Below are 26,462 nucleotides of genomic sequence, written 5' to 3'. Positions count from 1 at the left end.
GCTGGCATGAAAGTGCATGTGTGTGTTATTTAGATAACGTTTTTCCTTCGCATGGTTCTTAGTGCTTACTTTTAGGTACATTCTATGCTGACTAATTTTTACCTAGATTTTTATTTTGTATTCAATTATTGTATTTGAAGAACTTAAGAATTTATGTTTTAAATACCCAACAAATTGCTTGGTTCTTTTATTCTCAGTTAATAAGTACATTTTTTGTATGCTTCAGCTACCTGCTGAATCAGTTATTTGCTTGTGTTTGTTTGCTGTTTTTCCTTTCTTTCCCATTGAAAACAGTTAATAAGAAATTTGATAGTACACAATTAAAACATCATCTCTTGATATGTAGTGGCAAATAAAGATGCATTCAAAAAGTTTGTCGTATACCAGCAATCTTAGCATCTTGCATTTTTTTTTTTTGCCCAGATGTTATAAAATATTTTGTGTAGTGTAACAAACCTTGCTGATAAACTGTGTGAAGTATCTAAATGTTGCAGTCCCTGGCACTACTTATTTTGACTCTGGGTACACAGGACCATAGGAACAATACTAGTAAAGTGATCATGAGGACTGTAAGATGCCTTGCCATATACACCGTTAAGCAGACACTTAAAAGCTCATGCCTTACTTCTCAGGTACTTAACAATGGTTACCCTCCTCCCAAATCAAACTGGGCTGTACTTGACAAGCCTGATGTAAATTAGCGTGTACCCATCCAGTCATCAATACTAACCTTGAAGATAGTTAAAGTTGTTTTCCTGTGGTGGTAACGTATTCCATAGGCTGGGAATACATCCAGCGAGTCCTGTTTATTTGCTGATGTGGATTTGGGTCCATAGTGCATGTGCTTATAGAGGGACTAGTTTTGCAAAGAAAGAGGTCAAAAGCAAGACAGCAGTCACCTCTGAGCAGTCTGTAGACTGAGCACAGTATGAGTTCTGCCAATCTATCAGGATAGTTGAACGGTTTAAGGCCTCTGATTTTCCTGACAGGGTATCTTTGGGGCCTTTCTAGTTGAGCAATATGTTTTTATGGATATATCCCATATGATTCAGTTTATTCAATTATGGGTCTGATAAGGGAAGAGTACAGTGGCAAAATGACTTCTTTGGAACTTGCAGACATTCCCTTGGAAATTAACTGGGCCAGCCAGATTGATTTTCTGACTATGGTGAAAACATGATGATTGAAATGAAAGATAATTGTCCAAGTAAGTACCCAGGTCTCTTATGACTCTGTGTGTCTGAAGAGGCATATCATTTATAACACATGATTTGTGAACAAGTTTTTTACCAACTGCAACTACACTACACTTGTTTGCATTTACCATGAAACTGTTTTCAGTATACAAAGTATGTGCATATTCCGCCTTTGTTAGATTGTTTAATACCAGTGGATGATTGGATAAAAGTGCACAATTTACATTCATTTCATAAAATAAAACCCTATAAAAGGGAATCCATGGGTTTTCCATTGTCCACTGTCCCCCACATATACCCCAGTGTGCTCCTCAGGTTTCCTCCATCCTGGCCTCACCATACCATCCAGTTTATTTTTTTTTGTTTCTTTGTTTTCTCATACTTTATCTCAGAATAATGTTAGTCTCCCTGTCAGGCAAAAAAGCCACCTTCTGTGTATCCCTCTGTTGCTAGATTGACATGAAAGTGAAATAATTATTGGCCACAGTCATGTATTTCAGGTTGCTGCTGTCACACATACACACTGCTTGCTTCTTCACCACCATCTCAAAAGACAACTACCTTCTGTGCTTCTATCTGACAAACAGAACATAGTAACATGTTTTAGCTTGTAATCTCAGATCTATAATCAAAATATGTTTTCTTACAACTGCACCACCAAAGCTTAGCTACCTATATACCCGCCAATCTGATGTTTGGTTGTGGGGAAAGTGAAAAAAAAGATCACAGTAATGTATTCCATCCTTTGCTCCTAGATAGTACACTGCACTCACACAAGCTATAGTGATCATGTGTTTATAACTCTGAGGTTTGATTGTGATGAAAGCTAAACAAATAATGACCACATTGTTGGAGTTCCACACAAGCTATAAACACCTTCTCTTCACACCTCGTAGGTGTAATTGTGAGGAAAATTAGAAAAATAATTACCAAACTTTCCCCAGCCCCAAACAAGCTATAGTAGTGTTCTGGGTACACTTCTGAGGTTTGATTGCAAATTCAGGAAACAATCTCACTGCCCCCAGTCTCCAACCCCCAATGCACACAACCTCTGGCAACCTTCATTATACACCTGTGATTAGCACGAGTTGCAGCACTGGAGGGTCCAGGGCAAAAGCCTTGTCTAAGCCTGTGTCAATATCCATTTATACAGCCAAAGGTGTGGAGGAAGCCAGGGTCTAGATAGTCTCAAATGCATTTTATGCCTTAGTTTTGAAAGATAATGACTTTGAGTGTATGGAACACCATGATTATTATGCTCTGAACCTGGGGAAAATATATGCTTGTTAAGCACCCTTCTGACATCAGTAAGGTGCTTAACAAGCTTTTATTAAGTACCACCTACAACTGTTAAGCTCTAGTCTCACAGTAGACCATTAACAGCAGTCAGCAGTCACCACAAAAGATTAGCAAAAAGCTGTTAAACAATTCATCTGGGCTTTTTTTTAAAGTCCATCTGGAGTGTTTAACAGTCTGAATGACGTGTTTAACAGCTTTCTGCCACTCTTCTGTGGTGGTTGCGCAATATATGATAGCAGTAAGAGTGTTACAGGACTACTGCACATTGTATTTTCCTCTAACTTTTGTAGTATATGACTACTGGATCACATACTATGTAGGTGCAACTTTAGCTTCATTTTAATTTTCCATGAAATTTCTGTGCAGTCATTCTAAAAGTAACTCATATTTACACAACATATATCTTGTGTCACAGGCATGCTTCTGTTATCACAGCAGATAACTAAAAAACATGCCCTTTTTAGATCAATAAGTACCCCTTTTGATTTCTGCCTCCCCAGCCTTTAGCAGATTCCATCAACCCTTTCAGTGCTCCAATTCTTTCAAACACTAGTCAGTATTAGTTGCTATTTATTTGGTATATCTTAGCTGTTTGTGCAAAACAATAAGTAAAACCAGGAAAAAAATGATTGCATCGAATGTTTAGATATAGGCACTACACTCTGAAAATTAAAGTAATACTATTATATTGAGCATTACAAGGGTATCTACTAACTACAGATGTTGGCTTAAAACATCATTGTTATTGGAACAATTATAAGGATAAAACTTTGAGGTGATGATGCAAGGTTTCCCTACAGACAAAACTGGGCTACATCATAAGAAGAAGTTTGAGTAAATTATTGTCAGCAGTTACTTGAGAGCTCTGGCACACTTTGTACATACTGCAGGTCATTTAGTTTAGATTTAGATATCATTCATGCAATTCAATTGTTCTTATTATAACTGGGTAAATAGAAAATAGTAATTTTAATTTTTGTCTGACTTGAAATATTCCTCAAGTAAGTTATTAGTATGCTACAACACTTTGCTGGTTTTAACTGAAAATCTTAAAGTTTCAAAATGAGAAATTAATAAATACATTAAACTCCCAAGATCCTATATATGGTTTATGTTATACTATATAAATAAAGCACAGATTAAATATAGTTAAGTAATTTTGTACAGCCACTAGTAAAATATAGATAGCATTCTGACCACAAACTCACCCGGATAAGAAGCATTCTGTACTGTTGGATGTATGTTAAGTCATGTAAACTCAAGTTAAAGCTGCATCATTGTGATAAAACTCAAGTTAAAGCTGCATCATTGTGATGCATACATAGACAGAAGGGTATAAGAAGCTAAAGACCCAGACAAGCTTAATCTGTCCTGCCCCTACCTGGCACTCAGCTGACACTTTATTGAATTCCCACCTTCATCCTGTAGTGGGGAGCTTCATAGGGGCTGCACACTGCTTATTTGGACTAAGCCCACTGGGAATGTGTGAGTCACTAAACTTTTTCATTCTCATTGGTGAACATTACCCTGAGGCATGCCTTCAAAGCTGAGTCCAAAAATACCCATTCTGGTTGAGGTTCCCCAATTCTAATCATCATGAAGGTCAAATTGTGGATTGCTGTTTGTGTGTTTGCTTGGCTTCTCTTCTTGCCAAAGGAGATCCTAACAGGAGCACAAATGTCCAAATAACATAGTTCTGAGGACTGCAGGAGTACAGAAACACCTCCATATTGATGAAACCATGATCCCAAGGTTGGGTAATAAAAATATTTAACGGTGTATGCTATACGTCTTTGAAAATAATTATCCTAAATCCCAACTAGTCAGCCACATTTACAGTAATAAGTTACTAAGTTATTGCACTATCTTTGGGAATTGCTACAAATCACAGAAGTGGAACAAAAATGATATATATATATATATATCCGTTTGCTATATTAAAAATGAAATGCTGTTATATCCATCTTTTCTAATTAACTTTAACTTGCAAGATTTATCTTCATTACTGCAAAACAAAATTGCGAATACTAGCATAATTAGTAATATTGTTTTTTTTTCTGAAACATTGGAAAATCCAGTTGGCCTTTTCAATTATGTCTTTTAAAGATGGTCCCAACACCTAAATAGATTCAGTATTAAAGCCTGTATATACAGGAAACAAAAACAGTTTAAAAAAAAAAACAGATGGTAAACAATAATATGGATTGTTAAGATAGAGGAAGATCACAACCTGCACTGTAAAAAAGATGAAATAAGATATAGTGCTAAATGTTTTAGCAGCAATTCTATTAGGAATATGTTTTTTATAAATAAGTCTACATAATGATAGTCTGAACAACTGAAAGGTATGCTGCTCTGGCTTTTATTTGCCAGTGGTGGCCATCAGCTCTAAAGCTATTTTGTAAAGTTATAAGACGTGTCCTCTTTCCTTGGATTTTGCTGTCTGTCTGAGCTAGACATGTATGCATTGCAGAAAGCAGTGGTATTCTGTCACAGAACTATGAAAATAACTGATATGCTGATACATACATGGTAAAATTGGCAAGGTTTTGTATAACTTTTGCAATCAGCGTAAGTGTCCGTGAAGTATTCTCATCCGGGTACTCTTGAATGAGGTTAAAAAGGCTTGGTGACTTAATCGCTGGGCAAAGGAACCGCAGGAAGAGTGAGGACGAAATCAGCTGCTGTGCAATATCTTTCTTGTCACGGATGGTGCATTCCTCCTGCCAGGCAGCAAAGATGGCATTTAACTCTTCTGGAAATGCACTAAACAAAACACAACAACATGTAAGGTGCTACTGTTTTCATGCGGCCATAAGATGAATGTGACAGAACTTTGGACAGCTGAAAAACTGTTACAAAATTCTTCAGTTCTTTAATTGCTTAAACAGTTTAGCATGATAGAAACACATTATCTTAAGGACTGAGCTTATCTGTAACTTGTTATAATTATGTGATAAGTATTTCATTTTTCAGAAGCAAAATTTAGTTCCCTCACCACACTCTTACAGACATATGCACCTACATGTAGCCATGCACAGACACAAAAATGTACGTACACATACACACACCACTTTTCCCCCATATACATTATATTTTCTAGAAATCCTGAAAATTATAAACTAAAAGTCTTCAATATTCTGTTTATAATCTAAGTACGTAATCCCTTTTTGCTCACATATTAGATTAGTGACATACTATGAAATCACGATTCTCTGTAAAACTGTCTTTTCTTTGAAATTATTTTGATTCTCCAGTGCACTTTTGTGCTTTGAACTTTTAAATATGAAAATCTTCTACATCGTCTTTCCTAAGGTGTGTGTTAGACTAACTTTTATACAATATAATGTCTTCCTGATACAAATGTATACAAGCCTGCATCACTGCAAATGCTCTACAATAACTGCAGAAACAAAATTGTACCATGCATGCGCTCAATATCACAAATGCAAATTAAAATGATCACCCAGACATTGTATTTGTTTCTATAATCTATGGTTTGATAACACTTATTGTATTCATTACCTGAGTAAGTGAACGGATTCTTTTGTGCTGGAATATTATATAAATAAATAAATAAATATATATATATATATATATATATATATATATATATACGTGCGAGAAAGTGGAGAAACTCTGTGCTGATGTACTGCTGCTGATACTTCCAGAAAGGTATAAAGTAGCATTGGTGCTTGTACAAACATGCCAAAGTCTGCAGTTGTGGAACAGCACCAACATGCTCTACACTTCCTCTTTCCGAAATGACTGATTGTAGCACTGAAGGTCGATATTACCTAATGTCAGCGCTAGCACTCTGTCATATGTTGTAATAACAACAGCTCTTCATAATTCACACACCTTCTTCAGAGGTTGTTACTAAGCATGCACTCCAGCAGACCATTGAGGAGCCCAGCTCAATTGCCCAAAGCACTTTTGGGTTAAGTGACTTGCTCAAGGTCACATGTTAGACAAATGGAGGCTGAGGAAATTGAACCAATTTCTACTTGGAACAGCTCCTTAACAGCTCATAGTCTTAATATGGAACCACAAGTAATCAGCATTAAAAATTATATACCAAACTATTTATAACCGCAAGTAAAACAACTTTTGCATAAAAAGATTCATCAGGTAAAAGGCTTTAATTTAATTGATGTTAATGAACTTTTAAGTTTTAGGAATTCAATTAAAATTTAAAGGAGCCATTGATTTAAAAATTAAAATTTAAATTTTAATTGAATTCTTCATTGATGTAATTGAATTGTAAGTCAAGTGATTTTAAATTGTATATAAGCAAAGAATGTGCTGGTGAAAGCCTTTTGCCTGATGGAGCATTTTATATGAAAGTGTTGTACTTGTGGTTCTAATTAAAGTTTAGTGTATATTTTTAATACTGACTGCTTGTGGTTCCAGATAACGTTTTCTATATTTTGATCCTGGTGAATCTGGTTTTATCATATAGTGTTATCTTTTTGACTGCTCATAGCCTTAATCCTCTGTGAAAACTGCCAGACTTGGATGTATATTACTAACAATTCTAACTCTTTTGTTTATATACACATGAAAGATAAAATCATATGGCAATAAATGTATAATTCATGAAACACAGATGAATGCAATTAATAAAGATGTTTTATGTTTCCCTCATAAGAATGTAGCTCTGTTTATTTTACAAACTCTGTTGTTTCTGTCAATGTTTCATAATATCACCTGTAGATTATGATCATATGTATAGGAGTTCAAATAAATTATTGTACCCACTTCAGCAGTTTTGGACCCTCATCAGAACATTGTGAATTCTAGGCAGCCTTACTATAGTGGCCCGTGTAAGCTCACCTGGAAATTCCTTCAGCATAGATTAGTCCATCCAAAACTCTGAAATACTTTTGGCAGGGATTTCTGGTTCTATGAAAAACCTATTTGCCATTTATCTCAGTTGGAATGATGCTAAATTGCCTCACCTTTCTAGAGCAATAGTTCATTCTCAGGGTTACAGGAAATCAGTGGTCATCCTGCCACTCAGAACGTGACTCCAGGCACCCTAACGTCTTTGTGTGGTTCCACTTACATTATCTAGCTTATAATGGGCCTACAATATGGTCTTGTCATAGTTATTGTTTGCATTAAGACTTTGGTACCTGTGATTTCTAATGTAAATTAAACTGATTTTATTCCCGGTGATACTTTAATACATTTAGCACTGCTGCCTTATATACAGCACTTGGTTGATGCCCACCTGGAGTGGTACTTTCCATGTAGAATTTGTGCATTCTGTAGCTACATGAATTTTTGCCAAGGTTTACTGCTTCCTCTCACATCACAAAGGCATGCTGAAAGTTGAACTGGTAAGCCTATAAAGTGCCAGTAGGTGTGTGTGTGTGTGTGTGTGTGTGTGTGTGTGCATTTATGTGTATGTTTGCATATGTATGCTTGTTTGTATGTGTGTAAACGCACATATGTGTGTGTGTGTGTATACATGTGGACAAAACTAACAGTCTGGCAGTCAGCAGAGAGATTTAAGGCTTTGAGCTGTTTATAAGCTACCACCTGTGATACAGGGTTTTATTCCCTCAGCCTTCATTTGCCTACTGTGTGAACGTGAGCAAGTCAGTTAACTACAAACTGCTTTGCTGCAGTTGGGAATTTAGGCTTGGCTTCTTCTTCTTCTGGACTGCTTGCCTAGTAACTAGCTATGAACCAATTTGAAAATGACTGTTGCCTGAATGGATAAAACACCAGTGAAATGCAACAAAAGGCCTTGAAATATTGGCAAATCATCATCACTGGTTCTCAATCTTCTGTCATAATCATTACATGCCCTGATATCATGTTTACAACCTTAAGCATGGCATCAATGATTTCCTTTGGTGGCTGAAGTTCATGTAAACCTTTAAACAGAAACCAGGGATATAATTAACAGCTTGTGAAAGGCATGCAGTGGGCCACAAAGAAAATTAGGGATTTTTTTTTACTTGACTGATTTACCCTTATTTTCATGAAATAACATTTACAGAGTTACTTACTAACAGGACTCTGTCATCTTCTTAAAGACTTCCTCGCAGCATTGCCTGAGATTGTTTTGATTGTCTGATAGGTCGTTTGGTTGGCATTTGCTGGCATCAACCTCACAGCTGTCATCAGATTCATACAGCTGAGTAATGAACTGTCCTGAAAGCAAGTAACAAGCAATACAATTTATTTTAAAATTCATTTGTCATTATTGATGATAACATTTTATCATTTTTTTTCACATACCATTTTAACAGAAGTTTGAGTTTTGTGATGTTAAAAACAGTTTCATCAAATTTTTGTGTGCTTTATCAACATTTACTAATGACATTGGTGCATTTTATATCACACCCTAAACAAATGAAATTCTAAGCATTACATAAGGGTTTTGTACTTTATAAACCATATTTTATTAAAGGACTGATGCGGTTCTACCTAATAAACTCAGGGAACCGCAGGAGACCAAAATAAATCACCCCATACTGTCAAAGAGCTAATGTACAAATATCCAAACACAGAGATTTTGAAAATGCTCTTCTTACTGTTGAAATGCAAACTTTGCAGGTACTCTTAGGTGCACGCACTGCACTTTGAAATTAGATACTTACTAATGTGAAATTCTATAATGTATAGAATGAGTTTATGGGACTTAGAAACATAATTCACATATGGTTCAAATGTAAGCTTTCTAACTTGAACAAAAACAATGACACTGGTTTAGCAGAACTTGTAAGATGTCTGTTAGTGATATAATCCCTCTGCCAGTATGTATGTGTGCAAGTCTAACACATACACAAAGAACATAAGAACCAGTCTCTTAGAAACTCATTAGTTAATGACACAGCTCACTGTGCTTACAGGAAATAAGATCGCCCTGTACCACCACATGGGAGGCTATGCCCACTAGTTAAATATTCTAACTATTAGGCACTGCCATTTCAGAGACAAGACCACACATTTGTTTAATGCATATGCACAGTATTGTAACAGAAAACAAACACGTCCCCATCTGCATGGTAGTTCCCAGCTAGCCTTAGGATATTTACAGAGGAACTATGTAGGGGGTTCAAGGTGCTTACAGCCCTGCAAAAATAATTTTATTGCTTTTATTAGCATTGCTTTCTTAATGCAGTTAGTGTCTTTGGATTCTTATCCTTTAACCTTTTACAGTTTCAATCGTTCAACTTCACTTTTCCTGATTCAGTTAGTTTGCATTCCACCTTCTCAAATATAACCTAATATATTGTATTATGGTAGTTAATAAACTTTTGTAGTTGAAGCTTGTATAGTTATCTGTATTTTCTACTTGATACAAATGATATTAAGCATGATAACTAGCATACTTAGGTTAACATATATCCATTCTTACTTGTCCATGCACACATTTATTTTCTGACTTGCTCAGCCAGCTGGGTTTAGCAGGGGTATCTTTAGTGAACGCAATAATAAAACACTCAAATAAAATATCTACAACACACTATGATATAAGATCCACAATAATTCAACAACTGAATCTTTGTAGAGTAGACAATATTAAATAGTTTTGAATATTCATTCACATGTCATAGGGATATTCAAAACAAATATTACATATCACATCTTTTGCTTCACTGGTCAGCTCTCATAGAGATACAGAAATCTAGAGTCATGGAAAAGTCATACTGTGCAAAACCTCATTATTGACTCACTTTCATGTCTCTGAAATGAACACATAACACTGATATCCATCTGTATTGTGTTTCCCCAGCATGGGCTCCTGTGTGCACTCACTCACTCACTCACACACACACGTTCACCTGGATGGTCACATACACACATACGTAACCCTGTACAGTCCCATTCAGACCCCCCCCCAACACTTGCAAATGTATAAACACACACACACTTATGCACCCAGGCCCACAGTACATACCTGTACTAACAGATCCACTATTGCCAAAGACATTAATGGGTGCACACTGTAAAAAGACAGTACAAGTTTCCATCACTTTACCCTGAAATAGTATAGCAGAACTTATCTTTGCCTTGTTGTAATAAGATATTGCAATCATGGTGTATGGCTCTGAGGCACAGTACAAGACTAATCAGATCTGTCACTTCTTTGGACTGCTGCGTTTGCATGCGGTAATATATAGCAAGACCACTATAGCTCTATGTGCTGGTGTCTTCATACAGTTTGTAGCGCAATAGTGGCCTTTGAATAACTCCCTCATAATGCACTGAACAACCTTGCTGAATCAAGATTATACAGTGTATTATATGTTTCTGAATACCTCCCATAACCTCATCTAATATTCGGAAAGAAACTGAAAAAATGCAATAGTTTATACAAATTAAAATTATTGTTAACATTAGTCTAACATTATGGCAATAATATGCACCTCCAATAATAAGGTCTGGTTGTTGACAGAAGTCAAACTTGGCAAAGGGGGTTATTTATTTATATTTATTAACAAGGAATGCTTATCTGGGGGATGTCATTTCCAGTGCAGTCCTTATGGGAAGAAAGTCTCTAAGAAACTTGTTAGCAAGGAACATAAGAATACTTTTAGTAAATGTCAAGCAGTGTATGAGTTTAAGGTACTGCAGATATGAATGGAAACTGCAAATCTTTCTTCAATTATGTCAGGAAATTTAGAAATAATGTCCAACAACATCCTGAGCTCTTCTGTAATGATGTCACATAGAATGTCCTGCAATGTCTTGAGCTCTTCTGTAATGATGTCACATATTCTAATCCTAAAGCTAACAGACAAATTCAGTGCTAACTTTAACCCACCTATCCACATTGTTGCCCCCTGTATTCCTGAAAATTTAGTTTCTCCTGAAATCACCTTGTAACAAATTTTATAATTCCCATCAAAGACTAAAAGTAATACTTCCATGGGAGACGATAATATACCAGGCTGTGTTCTCATCAGTGCAAAGTATCTTAAGTCGCTACTTAAACATTTGAACCTCAGCCTTTCCACAGGATTGTACCTGATACACGAACAACTGCCACTGTGACTTCCCTATAGAGGGGTTGCTGCTCTACAGATCTAGGCAATTATCCACCTATCAGCTACAAAAGCCATGGAACATACCGTACCAAAATTCATTTCTGCAGACACAGACAATTTAATAGATTAAGATCTCAGTTTGTTTTTTGTGCATAGGAGTTCTTGCCTCCTGAACCTAGCAAGCTTATTTGAAAAAGTCACAGTGGTCACTCAGTGCACAGTGCTTATCTCGATCTGGCCAAGGCTTTTGATACTGTCCCCTAAGATGTACTCCCTTATGACTTCTGCTGGATTGCAAATTTGCTGTCTGACTGCCCCCACATTGTGAATGCAGCTGATGTTCTGTCTCTCAATGTAAAACTGTAACTAAAAGGTTACCACAGGGATCATTGTTGGGACCTCTCTTGTATGGTATTTATTTTGCAGACAACAAGTCAAATGTCTCAGAAGTGAGCTTAACCAAGTGTGCTAATGGCTGCAAGCTGAGCACTGTTATCCACTTATCTATGATACTAAACTGCTCCCGCAAGGGCTGCAATATGCACTTACCTGGTAAACTAAAAACAGTCTCAAGGTAAACACAGAAAAGTGAAGTGTAGCAGCATTTAATAAAAAAGCTGTTCCCACCTCATATTTCAAATGGTAATTCCCTTCATACTGCATAGCCATGAGAGACCAGGGTACTTATGTGAATGAATCTCTCTCATTCAGTCATCATGTTTCCACCATAGTCAGGAAATCATTCTATATGGCCCAGTTAATTTCCAAGTAAATGTCTTCAAGATGCAAAAAAGACATTCTGCTACTGTACTCTTCCATTATTAGACCTTTTCACTGAATCCAGTGCCCCTGTTGGTATGCTTAAATCAAAGCATACCAGTCAATTCCAAAGTCCCCAAGGTACTTTAAAAAGAAAACCCAGTGGCTCTCTAAACACCCACACCAAGGGTCTTACTCCATATCAGCAAACAAACGAGGCTTGTTGGAGAGAGAGGCTTCTAACTCAATCTATTCCCAGCCTATAGAATAAATTACTAGTATGGTCAAACAAAGTGCTACTTTGACTACTTTTAAGACTAATAAACCTTGATGACTGGATAGGTAGACAAAAATTTACACCATGATTGTTATGAACAGCCTTGTTCAATTTGGGAAGTAAGCACCATTAAGTGCTTGGAAAGGGAATTTTATGTCTGTCCACTTAACGGTGCATACAGTTAGGTATAGTAAGGTCCTTGTGATCACTTACCTAGAATTATTAGTTTAGTATCAAAATCCTGAAATACACTTTGTTGATTAGTGTTCCATCCTAGTACAGTTCCAGTGTCTGAAAATTGAATGTAAACTTAGCAAACCTGCATCAATGAACACTGAATGGCAAATTAAATACAACACTCACATTTTTATAACAAAGAATTTCGAACCATCGGTATTAACATGGTTTGAAATTGGGATATGAAATTTTCAATTTCGGCAATATGGTTCGGCAACGTGAATAAATGCACAAGTGCACTTCAGGATTTTGATAAAAACATAGCAATAATTCTGGTTTATTATCTTAGTGTATGTGTGTGTGTGTATAGATATATATAATTAATATATATATCTATATATATATATATATATATATATATATATATATATATATCTATATATATATATATAAATAATTATATATATCTATATCTATCTATCTATATATATATATATATATATATATATATATATATATATATATATATATATATATGGGTCTACTTTTATTTGTCGAAATTACATTTCTTTGACAAACAAAAATACGACCTGAATTACGCAAAAGTGCACTTCAACAAAAGTGCACTTTCGTGAATTACAGTTCACCAAACCATGACTAAAAATAAAATAGAACACTATGTACGTGAACTTTCAGCTTTATCATGAAGGATTTACTTTCAGAATGGTATGTTATGCTATGTGGTAGTCTGTTCCATGGTTTTTCTATAAATACAGAAGATATGGAATCACAAAATAAAATTTTGGATTTTGGTGCTTCTGTCTGGCTTCCCCAGCAATTCCCTGAGCTTACAAGAGGATGGTGTCACTGATCCATTAGGGGGATGTAAGAAAGTATGAGTAAGCGATAGCTAAACTATTATTGTATGGTTCTACAGTTCTAACTAGTAAATATCCGTGAGTGACAAGCAATGATAGATTTTACCATGGCAACCTATAGATGTCAGGGTTGCTCTCCGAGTCCAGTTATTGCAGATGATGCCCCTGATGTAGTTGGTGTCCAAGAGCGTGGGCAGCAGAAACCTTTAAAGAATGGTCTGTTATGGGGTTTGGGAAAGAATCCTTTTTTAAGGACGGGGGGTATTTGCTATGCCAATGGGGCACGACTGATAGGATTTGGGCATCTGTGACCCGGTTGGGGTAGTGTCTTTCCTGGAAAAGTTGTTTCAGGAATAAACATTCCCTGTGAAAGGTGCCATCATTGCTTACAATATGGCGGAGTCTGATGCATTGCCCCTTGACAATATTATTTTTCATGAAGTGGAGGTGCTGGCTATAGTAGTCGAGGTAGTTATTACGGAAGGTGGCCTTCCTGTGGATGTTGGATTGAAAAGAGAGGATGTCCTTATCAAGCAATATCAAGGAAGTGAATTTGGGAGTCCTTCCAGGTTAAGGTGAACTCCAGGAAGGGAATGCTACTGCAGAGGTTGTGGAGGAAAGAATGGAGTTCATGGTTGTATCCTTGCCAGATGAAAAAGAAGTCATCTATATAACATTTATATAGAGGCACCTTTTCAAATCCTGCAACTTGAGTGAGACTGATGCCTTTCCAGGAGCTAAGGACTAGATTGGCATAAGCAGGAGACATTTTAGCCATCCAATGGGCCAGGCTATCAAGGGGCCCCCAAAGCAGGGCTAATCAGCTCCGACCGCAGACCCCCCACTACTGCAAGCTCCAACTGCAACCAAGGTTTTTTATCCTCCCAACATGGACCAGCCACCCTCAACAGTACAACAGAAATGGGGTGGGGGAGAGGTAGAGAATGGAGAACAGCGGAAATGTGGAAATGACCACAGGAACTCCAACCAGTAACAATCCCACAGGTACCGTCTTTAACCTAACTGATATGGTGCTAGACAAAGGCACCCTTTCACATGCGCCGCTGTGAACACTGCCATTGGTGTGAATATATGCTCACCACAAATGCCCTCCACCTTCAAACACCTAACTACACAGTCCAGATTCATGGTCTTTTTGACTGCGAATCCAGTAATGTGGTCTACCTATGTGTCTGTACCAGCTGCGATGCATACTACATTGGCAAGACCACCAGGAAACTGCAAGAAAGAGTTAAAGAACACTTGTGAGCCATACGAAACCTTGACCCGAAAAATGCACTGGCCAAGTACAGCCCCCAGTGCACCAATTTCACTAGTTTTAAATTCAGCACCATAGAATGGGTCTTCCTACCTTTCACGGATCACAACCCCCTGCTTGAGCTCAAAAAACTTAATGGCAGGTTTTACTGTGGGCCTACGTGCCCCATGGCCTTAACAGACACCTAAGCTTATACAGCATCCTTAAGTGGCAGGATAGGATGTGACATAACCGCTCGGCACAGTTTCGTTTAAATTCACATCCCTTAGTAAATTCACCACATTTCTGATGAAGTTCCACTAACCAACTTAAAATGAATAAAAGCACTCAAATGGATTCTTTAAATTAATGGACTCTCAAACTTTAAACAAAATGGACTTTTTAAACTTAAATTAAATTCAAATTCATCTGGATTTATGGATTTTTAAAAGATCAAACAATTCTTATGAAAGTAATGGATTGTATGTAACTGAATAAAGGTCATCCGAAAAAGAAATCTTAGCATCTATGGATCTTTACTAAAAACATTCCAGTTAACCATACTGATTACAGATAAAGTTCTGGCTCACATTCCTCGCCTCGGGTGTTCCATCCACAGCAAAAGTGGTTTTAGTAGCTTTAGTAGCTTTAAGTGGTTTATTTTGATTGCTTTTGCAGGAGTTTTCTGTTGTATTTTTAGAGGTAAGTTGGAGCTTTGTTCGGGGTAAGATAATTTCTCAGATTCATACTTGCAGGAGTTTAATGCAAGTCTATAGGGTGAATCTAATTCAGCAGCTCATAGTCTTAAGTCACTCTGCCGTAGTACCAGCTGGTTAAATTATCTTGTTTGTGTAAGCAAGTGGATTCTGGACTGGGGCAAATATCAGTGAATGTGACAGGTGTTAGATCAGTTCAGAGACAAATCCATACACAAAGAAGGCACATCTGTCATTGAAAAACACAACTGTATTTGATGCAGTACTTGCTGAGACAAGATAGGTATATAATGATAAAACTATTTTACAAAAGACTAAACCTGTTTTTATTGGAGTCGGTATGTTAATTAGTATTAACAAGAGACATGTCAACAATAGCAGTTGTAGTACCCACTTTTCTGAGGTTCCACAAAGAATGAAGGGGTGGGAAGTTAGCAATAATGGTTAAGGTGCTTACCTTAGAAACACAAAGTGCAGGGTTTGATTCTGACATGGGGTAACTGGCTCGGCTTAAAAATGGCCCATAAGGGCAGTTAGCTTAGTACTGACCTATGAACCTAAGTGTAAATGGCAGTCTGACTTCTGCAAAAGTGATTTTATTAAAGTCGCTTTACTGCTGCTTGAAATAATAAACAAAACATTTCACGTTTATATGCATTCTCTAGAATGTAAAAAGATCTTCAGTTTCTTAAAGTATGAAAATGGGAGTTAATTCAAAAGCGTAATAAATTAATCTTTGCTTTTAACCATCACTTGGAATAACAGAACCATGTAATTTTTTACACTACTGTGGTTACCACACATAGCCAGCCTGCTAGGTTGCTGCAGCTAACTTAGTGAAATCCTTTTATTTTTTTTTTATTTACTTCAAGACAACTACAAATGTGAAATACTTATTTTTACGAGTTGTGCTGATGGTAAAGTTTGCTACGTGAAAGAAGTACAGGATGCAGTATCTACAAATGTTTTATACATTTTTTTCATTTTTCAAACTATCTGTTCTTTTCATTAACCAGTGCATTTGGTCAACTAATTTCATCTATTCAGGATAGAAAAAAATGTACTTTGATGCATAACATTAGTCCATGCCTAAATTTAGTCCATTGTATTTTAAAACAAAAGTGTAACTAATGCACTACTGAGCAAACTCTCAGCTAGATGATGTAAGCTGATGCAGTTTGGTGGTAACCAAGGTCTGTTTACTCAGGTTTACTTCATGTTGTTTTGTATCACAGCATACAAAGTCCAGTCTGTCAGGCACTACAATAACTGAATTCTTCTGTACTTAAAATCATGAACTCCTCTTTTCAGACTTACAATATGTCACACTATGGACATCACAGTAAACACTACAAAATGTTTTCATTTTTTTTTTTTTTTTTGCAAGAAGGCAAGTTCCTGTCCTTACACACACTCTTATTTATAAACAGCACCTATGAAATTGCACAACCACAGGGAACAGCAAACAACAAGTTGTTATAGTATGTGGGGTTATGCAGGAGCCGGGGGAGGGGTCTGTCCCCCTGCAAAAGCATCTCTTGTATTCTTCTTGGTTACACATTCTGTATTCACTTTGCTATAAAAAAAAGTTAATTATCTTAATAATATTAATAGCAATAATAGCTTTAGATTCTCCTACCTAATGTTTCAATGAGGTACTTTTGCCCAACAAGTTTCATGTATTCCTCAATAGCTTTGGTAGCAAGTGTGTTTTCCCTGAAGATAAGTGACTCCTTTTCATCAAATCGGTCAACTTCAGCTATTCCCAAATCAATGACAAAATCCTGTAACAATTAGAATTAGAATTCAAATTGTTAAAAAAAACTTCAAGATATCACATTTTGTGTGTACATTCAGAATTAAGGAAAGGAGTCAAAATATTCATCAGACTTTAACCAAGATGCGTTAGATGGCTGCCAAGAAACTTCAGTTTGAGTTATTCTATACCTTTATTTTGACAAAACGCCTTAGAACTCAATTCTGTTTCAATTATCCTACTTTTTGCAAAACTGCTTTTATGCTGTTAAAATTGAAAAATCAAAAAAAAGTACAAACAACAAGTGTGCTGAAACATAAGTAGTTGATAACAGGAAGTAAGATCCTTCTCAGGTTTTTATTTTATTATTTAACCTGTAGGAAGCTGTATTTCTATCATATGAATATGGTAGAGTTTGGCCTCCAAGACTTGGGTAAAAGGAGAAAACCCCTGTAAGAATTATATATATATATATAGATATATATATATATATATATATATATATATATTTATATATATATATAGATAGATATATATAGATATATATATATATATATATATAGATCTATATAGATACATATATATATATATATATATATATATAGATATATATATATATATATATATATATATATATATATATATATGTATAGATATATAGATATATATATATATATATATATATATATATATATATATATATATAGATAGATATATATAGATATATAGGGCATTTGTAAAAGAGTAGTTTTCTTTAGCCTAGCCCAAATTTGAGCCTTTGTTTTGTGGTGGATGCTTTGTGTCAATCTATTGCAGTTTATATTAACTTTAGTAGATATATATGTGTGTGAAAGGTATAAACACCTATTTAGTCTGGGGATTTCCCTCTCGACTATATCCCTTGCCCTGTGAGCTTCATACCATTCTAGTACAATCCTCCACTAATCACACCAAAGTGGCTTGTGTTGAGACTGAAACTTAGTCTCTGCCAAAGCTACAGGGCCATCACCTCTCAGCAAAAATCAGGCCTCTGGTTTACTTCATGCATACCTCTCATAAAGTTACCCTGAGCAGGAACACTACAAACATACTACTTTTAACCACAGCAGCAATAGTAATGTTTTAATGATATGTGACTGTGTTGTCCATTACACTGACTTATCACTTCCAAGGCCAGTCAAGGACATGGTCACAGTGAGTTGTCCTTCAAGTGCCAGGATTTCCAGTGCTACAAAGGTCTAAAGGACACTGACTCTTGTCAGATATGTCTATGCATTTTAGTTGCAGTTGCAAGAGTGAACAACTTTTATATGTAAAACCCTAAGGGACATGCAGACAGAGACAGACACACACACTTCTAGACTTTGCATACGTGTAACAAATGCAGGTAAGACACTAGTCCTGAGTAGAATCTTTCCTTTGCCTAGAATGAGGCCTTGATACAAAAAATAAATAACTGACTTCAATAATTGGTTAAATAGTGGGTTCATTCCTGGGGGGGGGGGGGGGGGGGTGGTACCAATAAGTATCAGCATTGGATGAGATGCATGACATTCCAGCTTGTTTCACCAAGGATGGTTTGCACCTCTTGTTCCAAAACTTTCCCCATGTCTTTGTTAGAGTCCAGTTGATGGACATTCCAACATATCAGTCCAGACATAAGATGATATTGATGTGGATCTCCTCAATACTAGAAGCATAAACAATAAATTGCCTGATCTTAAGACACTCCTGCTTCATAAAACATTGATGTCTGCATAGTTACTGTCACTTGCTTTAATTGTAAAGAAACCTTCAATGCAGCTATTTTGTTTCTCAGGCCTTTTGCCCCAAGAGAAAATGTGATGGACTCCCTACATTTATCAGAGAAATATTACCTCTAGACAGATCCCCATGGACCCAGAAAATTAACTACAGGACAATACAGACAGCATGAATTATCAACTAATAGCTTGTTACAGAATGCCTTATTTGTCCCCTCATGAACATGCAATATTCATCAGTGTTCTAAATGAGCTCTCTATTACCAAAACTGCATTGTTTTTGGTGACTTTAACTAACTTTCAATAAATTGGGGCACCTTTACTTCTGATGTAATATCTTCTTCTTCTTTCAGCTTTTCCTAGTTAGGGGTCGCCAAAATGGATCACCTGTCCGCTCATGATTGGCAGTGGAGTTTTACAGTGTCTAGTTTCCAGCCCGGGACCCAACCTTCCACGGAAGTACATACATGCATGCCTAGGGCCAATTTAGAGTATCCAATCCACCTACAGCATGTCTTTGGGGTGTGGGAGGAAACTGGAGCACGCGGAGGAAACCCACGCAACCACAGGGAGGACATACAGACTCCGCACAGAATGCACTCCAGCCGAGGATCAAACCGGAGAACCTGTTGCTGTACCACTGTGGCCGCCCATACTTCTGATGTAATATATATGCCTAAAAGTTCTTAGACTTAAGCAAAATTTTCTTGGGAAGTTGGTAAATAAACCTGCAAGTCAGCACAGCATTCTTGAACTGATTTTTATAAATATGGCTGTTTTTTGCACTACTCCTCTGGTATCTCATTACCCAGTGAAATGTAACCAGAAACTTGAGGTCGTCTTCTTTAAACTTCCAAAATCCCCTACAGCAAACAGTACTGAACACAGAGGTGCCAATTCCAACCTACTGTATGATGAAATATCAAAATTCAGTTATGACTGCACCTTCCCTGCCTTTGGTACAGCAGCAACAAGCTTCACTAAGGAATTCTGCACCCATTTAGGAAAATGCACAGAGCTTAGCAGTCCCTACCAGAGCCAAGCATCATGGGAAATTCAAAAAAATTTACTCTGGTGGTCCACTGCCTTAAATAAAGTTTACATACAAAGCAGGAAGGAAACTATTATTATCTGTTTAAATTATTCAGTAGCTCAAAACGCCCTCTTCTAAAACATAAAACTGAAGAGCAGTACAAGGTCCACTAAAAGAGCTCACAAAACTAGGCTAGCCTCTGAAGCCAAATTATAAATCCTACTTTAGCTGCGTTAGAAAACTAAAAGACAATAACTTGCATTATTTTGACCTTATTCATAATGATATCTCCTATTCTGACGCAATAGGTATTGTCAATATCATTGCAAACAAAGTTAGTGCACAGTGACAACCAAGGGAGTTCTTTTCAAATTCCTGAAATATCTGAAGCCCTTGCTCCTGCAATTATCTATAAAGATTATTTACTGAATGCACGAAACAAGACCAAAAATACTTCATTCCTAGAATATGACAATATGGCATCTGGTTGTTTAATAATGTTAAACGTACCCCTCCAGACACACTCCTTAAACTGTTTAACCTATGTTTAGCTACTGCTTTGTCCCTGATTAGTGGTGTACTACAGTGGTGATGTCCTTGTGTAAGGGTGGCCTTACAACCGACAGGTAATTAAAGACATCTCAGCTTTACAAACATCATAATACAAATTCATGGAAGATATTAAGCCATGGGATGTATTATAACTAACCTCATAATCTACAATATCAAGAATCATATTAGAGGTGATCCCCCAAATTTTTGCTTTGTGATGGGCATATCCTGTCTCCTAAATCTGGAAAACATTTCTGAAGGGGTTATAGAGGTTATAGATGGTGGTCATGCAGTACACATGTACTGTCTTGATGTGGAGAAGGCCTTCAGCACCATCCCCCATGCTGGCATCATAGAATAAATGCTTTAAAATTTGACCCATATGTAGTAAGATGAAAAGCAAGCTGTCTGAAAGACAGGACTCGCAAAGTACAATTTTCAAGGCCTCATCAGAAAGTATGAAAGTGACCAGTAATTTCAGTCAAAGCTCTATTCTTTGTCCTCTTCTTTCGGCATTTACTTCTCAGATGTCCAAGCAGAGAGCCAGGACTTCTGCAAACTGAAAGTTGTGGTCAAGTTACACTCTAACACCCAAACGTTCCAGAATTAACTCTCTCTAGTAAATGTAGCTGTACTAAAATGTTCTCAAACTAAAGGCCAAAAACTGTATCATCATCAGTTTTGGTAGACAGACCTCCCCATCAGCATATTGTATCAACAAAGCTACAATACAAAATGAAAATGTAGTCCGGGACCTAGGATTTTGGTTTGAAAACAGTCTCCCTGTTGATCATCATGTGACAATGGTTGTCAGGAAATCCTTTTATTTAGCCCGACTGAATGTCAACAGAATATAATCAAGGTGTAAGAGGTAGTTGCTCCCTTATACTTACAGGTAGCATTAATTAGAGCAATTGTCAAGTACAATGCCCCCTTTGAGGTGTACCTCACTAAACATCTCAAGCAATTAGAAAGACCCCAAAGGGAGACTGAAAGCTTCATTCCTTTATTCAGTGTCTTAGAAACTTTTAAAAGGAGATACTGTCTCATTTACCTTAAAACTAGAGACGTACTTGTCCTCAACCTCCTGTATCTCAGTAAGTCCATTATCTCCAGTAATACCAGAACCAAGGACTTAAATCTTCAGCAAAAGGTAAATACAACATTGCAGAGGAACAGGTTTATAACCCAGCACCTCTCAAAGCTTGTGACTAAACTTTCCCTACATGTTACACAATGGAACTCACTATCTTCCTTTAAATGCAACCGAGATAACTTTATGGGTAGCCACAAATGTACCGTTTACTTCAGGATTGACTGCTGCACCCCTAGTGGAGAAATGATGTGCAGCATGTGGTCTTGGAATATCTATGAATCAATGCATAGAAACAGATACACAGACAGACGTGTGTACATACATACCATCTCCCTCTCCATATATGTACATATACATATATATATATATCTAGAGAGAGAGAGATAGATATAAATATGCACACACACACACACACACACACACACACACACACACACACACACACACACACACACACACACATACATCCACAACCCCCTTTTCCCATTTTTGCACATGGGGTCGGGGTATCTTCAACAGTGACAATCATCTAGAGCAGATGTATATAAAATTTATAGTCTGTGCATTTCTATAATATGCTACAATGATTACTTTCAATTGACAGTAATTCCACCTAACCTTATCAGGTCTTTTTACATCAAAATAAGATAATTTGTTACCATTCAAAAGACCACCTAACAAAATGCAACTTTTTAAAATGTATAGGTTCATATGCTCATAGCTTCTTACAAATTGGCACACAAATCAAACTCAGTTAGGGTGGGAAGCTCTACCTCCCCCAAAAGACCTGTTACTAGCAGTGTACCCCAGGGTACAGTCCTCGGGTCACTCCTCTTTGGCATTTATTTCTTGGAGGTCAAAGCTAATGTTAAGGGATTCTGGCTGACCAAGTTTGTAGATGACTGCAGACTTCATGCTGTTATAAACTCACTGGAGGATACCAAAATCCTCCAAGAGGGCCTGTCTTGAAGAAATTACTGTGTCAGTCATGGGCTAAAACTAAATGCCAAAAACTATGTAATTGTATCCTTTGGCAAGCATGACTCCTCCTTTAACTATCACATGGACTACACACCTCTGCAAATTTTGTCCTGTAGTTAGGTACCTAGGAACCTTGGTCATCACTGAGCTGTCCTTTGGTCACCATGCATCCATTTTTGTAAGGAAACCCTTTTTCATCCTGCAGCTTATATCTGAATGTACTGCATCTAGATCCAGGGATGTAAACTGATCCACTGTACTCATCGCTCCTTAGGCCATTCATTAGCTCTAATGCCATTTTGGTATATATTGTCCAAACTCTTGTCAGCTGGAATGACCACAATTTTTTCTCACTAAAAAACATAAAATTATTCAAAGTATCTCAAAACCTTGTCCCTTTTCTCAGTATCAGAGAGGCTACTGAGAGGCAAACTTTGCCTCAAGTATCGACCTTCAAGAGACCCTATTCTGTCAGACTTCCTACAAATTCACAAGTGCACTGGTATAATAAACAACCACTCAAAGGATCTCAATCTCTTTTTCAAAATAAATAGAACATGTTAGAGGAATATGTTTAAATCCCAAAGAATACTTCTTCTTCTTCTTCTTCTTTCGGCTTTTCCCGGTTAGGGGTCACCACAGCGGATCACCTTGTCTGCACATTGAATGGCAGTGGAGTTTTACAGTGTCGAGTTGCCAGCCCGGTGCCCAACCTTCCACAGAAGGCACACTCACATGCACACCTAGGGCCAATTTAGAGTGTCCAATCCACCTGCAGCATGTCTTTGGGATGTGGGAGGAAACCCACGCGACCACAGGGAGGACATGCAGACTCTGCACAGAAGGCACCCCAGCCGAGGATCAAACCGGAGAACCTCTTGCTGTGAGGCAGCAATGCTAACCACTGCACCACCGTGGCCGCCCTAAATCCCAAAGAATACTACTTCTGTGAAATCATCTTCCACGCCACATAAATAAAAGTACTTCTCTATTCAAATGTAATTTATATTAATGGATGGATAGCTGTAATTTCTATTGTTCCTAATGTATTTGTACTCTGATTTCTGGAGCTTTTCTCCCTGGGCCTCCGCTGAAAATAGACATATATCCAGTCGGACTTTCCCTGGTAAACAAATGTAAAATAAATAAACAAATCTGGCATCCCTGTCCCTCATAGATAGGGAAACATGTAAATGTTCCAACATAGCCTTCTTTGGCCATCGTTTGCTTATTCTTATGCAAAATATAAGGGCTAAAAACTACCATGAGAATGTAAGACTAGGCTTCTAAAGATCCTCCTAGATGAGTAGCCTAGTAAGTACGTATAAACATAAGGAAGCGTAATGCTTCAATATAGATCCCAATGTAGTAAGATGGATGGCAACCTGACTAAAGAAAAGAACCCACACTGTGCAAGTCGCAGGTGCCTCAGAAAGTATTAAGCTAAGCAGAGGTGTCCCCAAGGTTTGGTGTTGGGAGAACCCACACTGTGCAAGTTGCAGGTGCCTCAAAGTATTAAGCTAAGCAGAGGTGTCCCCAAGGTTTGGTGTTGGGAGAACCCACACAGTGCAAGTTGCAGGTGCCTCAGAAAGTATTGAGCTAAGCAGAGGTGTCCCCAAGGTTTGGTGTTGGGAGAACCCACACTGTGCAAATTGCAGGTGCCTCAGAAAGTATTACACTAAGCAGAGGTGCCCCCAAGGTTTGGTGTTGGGAGAACCCACACTGTGCAAGTTGCAGGTGCCTCAGAAAGTATTGCACTAAGCAGAGGTCTCCCCAAGGTTTGGTGTTGGGAGAACGCACACTGTGCAAGTTGCAGGTGCCTCAAAAAGTATTGTGCTAAGCAGAGGTTTCCCCAAGGTTTGGTGTTGGGAGAACCCACACTGTGCAAGTTGCAGGTGCCTCAGAAAGTATTGAGCTAAGCAGAGGTGTCCCCAAGGTTTGGTGTTGGTAGAACCCACACTGTGCAAGATGTTCATCGTGTTTCACTGTTGCAGTCATGACTGTAGGGTTCTCCCCTGCCGGCAGGCAGTCCTCGGTCGGCCAGAATCCCAAAGTCTGGGTCCGGCGTCGGCTGTTCAACCATGCTCCCTGACGTCAGAGCGCCAGGAGTACAAAGCTGACAGCCGACGCCATCTTCTCCAGTCTTTCTTGCTGTGCGGTGATAGCAGTTTGCAAGTGCCAGTCGGCTGACTCCTGACTATTTTTTTCTGATAAAATTCAGTCCGAAGACTTTCTTCTTCACTCAAAGCTAAGTACCCCGTTGGGGAAACTTTTTCTTGCTCCAGTCCGATGTCAGAAAAAGTTAATAATTGTATTTCATGTGGGAAGCAAATACCTCATAAGGATTTTCATTCTTACTGTATTCCTTGCTTAGGCCCTGACCACAACGTAGCTAGTTGTCGGTTTTGTGCTAGATTCAATCAACGCACAATTAAACGAAGGTACGATTTTGCTTTTCATTACTTCGGTAGGCGCTTCTACAAAATCGGATGCGGTTCCGGCTACCGGAGTTCACAAACGTCGCAAGAATAAAGACAGGCCTCCAAGGTCCAAATCTGATGATAGCGCACAAGTGGAGCCAGCTTCAGGTTCAGCCGTCGTCAGTGGGGCGCTTTTGCAGCCCCTGTCATCGGCCATTTCAAAACCGATGGCCGAAACGGACTCTCATGAGGAGCCAACCAGGCCTTTTAATATCTCTATTGCAGGACCTTCGGACAATGCTCCTTCGTATGGGTCCGGAGCCACTGTGCAGGTACCGGCTTCCGAAGGGGTTTTCAGGCCTACTCAGCTTCTAATAAAGGCAAAGGCAAAGACTCCTTCTAAATCAAAGACTGCAACACAGGCCTCTTCTGAACCGGCTCCCAAGTCACAGAAATAGTTACTCAAGATGGCAGAGGATTTACTTACTATGATTAGGGGTTCACTTCCCCCTCCAGATAAAAAGGCCAAGGCAGGATGTTTATTATGATTCCTCTGATCAGGCTTGTGTGTGTTCAGTTTCCTCTTCTGACCAGGAATATTCTTTCCCTCCTTATGAGGATTCTGATGCTGAGGAATCCATTCCCTCAGCTTCTCCCCCTGAGGATTTCTCTTTTGGGGAAACTTTGCATGAAATGAGGGAACATTTCCACTGGGAAGGACAGGAGTATTCAGAATCTAAGAAAAAAAGATGGGGCAAAAAAGTGTACACTTCTGCTACTTTGTCCATTAGGGCTTTAAACTGTCAGTTTCATATGCTGAAATACCAGCAATTTCTCTTGTCTGTTTTAAAACAAAAGCTTACTTCCATTTCTGCCTGTGCAGATGATAAGGAATTACATGACTTAATGCATGCCACTGAGCAAGTTGGGAAGCATGGTTTACACTGTGGATTTGATGCCTTGGAGGCTTCTTGTAGGGCTGCTGCCTCCGGCACAGTCATTAGAAGGCATGCATGGCTAAAGGAACAAAATTTGCCAGAACAAGTAAAAGCTAAATTATTGGATGCTCCTGTTCAGCATAATGTTTTGTTTGGATCAAAAGCTGAAGAAGTGATTAAAAAGATGGAGGATAAGGCGAAATCCATGCAAACAGTTAAAGATTTCTTACAAGTACAGCCACCAAGATTTAGCAGAAATTGGCCTTCTAAAAATTGGTCCTTTCCCACTTCAGACAGGCCTCAGAGGGGTAGATATAGACGCTCCAGAGGAAGGCCTCAAACACAAGGTTCT

General features: G+C 37.9%; 1 protein-coding gene across 2 annotated transcripts in view; it reads right to left on the bottom strand.

Moving 5' to 3' along the window:
• Nucleotides 1-26,462, bottom strand: part of LOC122811573 (ras GTPase-activating protein nGAP-like) — a 580,578-nt gene that overhangs the window by 128,067 nt on the left and 426,049 nt on the right. For both annotated transcript variants that reach the window (XM_044083499.1, XM_044083500.1), the window contains 3 exons: nt 17,211-17,355; nt 8,519-8,663; nt 5,025-5,261 (listed from right to left, as the gene is read on the bottom strand). In XM_044083499.1, coding sequence (XP_043939434.1) covers nt 5,025-5,261; nt 8,519-8,663; nt 17,211-17,355 — 527 coding nt within the window. The remainder of the gene's footprint in view (nt 1-5,024; nt 5,262-8,518; nt 8,664-17,210; nt 17,356-26,462) is intronic.

Source organism: Protopterus annectens, chromosome 9.part0 (genome assembly GCF_019279795.1).
Source record: "Protopterus annectens isolate FY-2018-M chromosome 9.part0, PAN1.0, whole genome shotgun sequence".
NCBI classification, from domain to species: domain Eukaryota; kingdom Metazoa; phylum Chordata; order Ceratodontiformes; family Protopteridae; genus Protopterus; species Protopterus annectens.
This window is presented reverse-complemented; position numbering and strand designations above follow the sequence as displayed.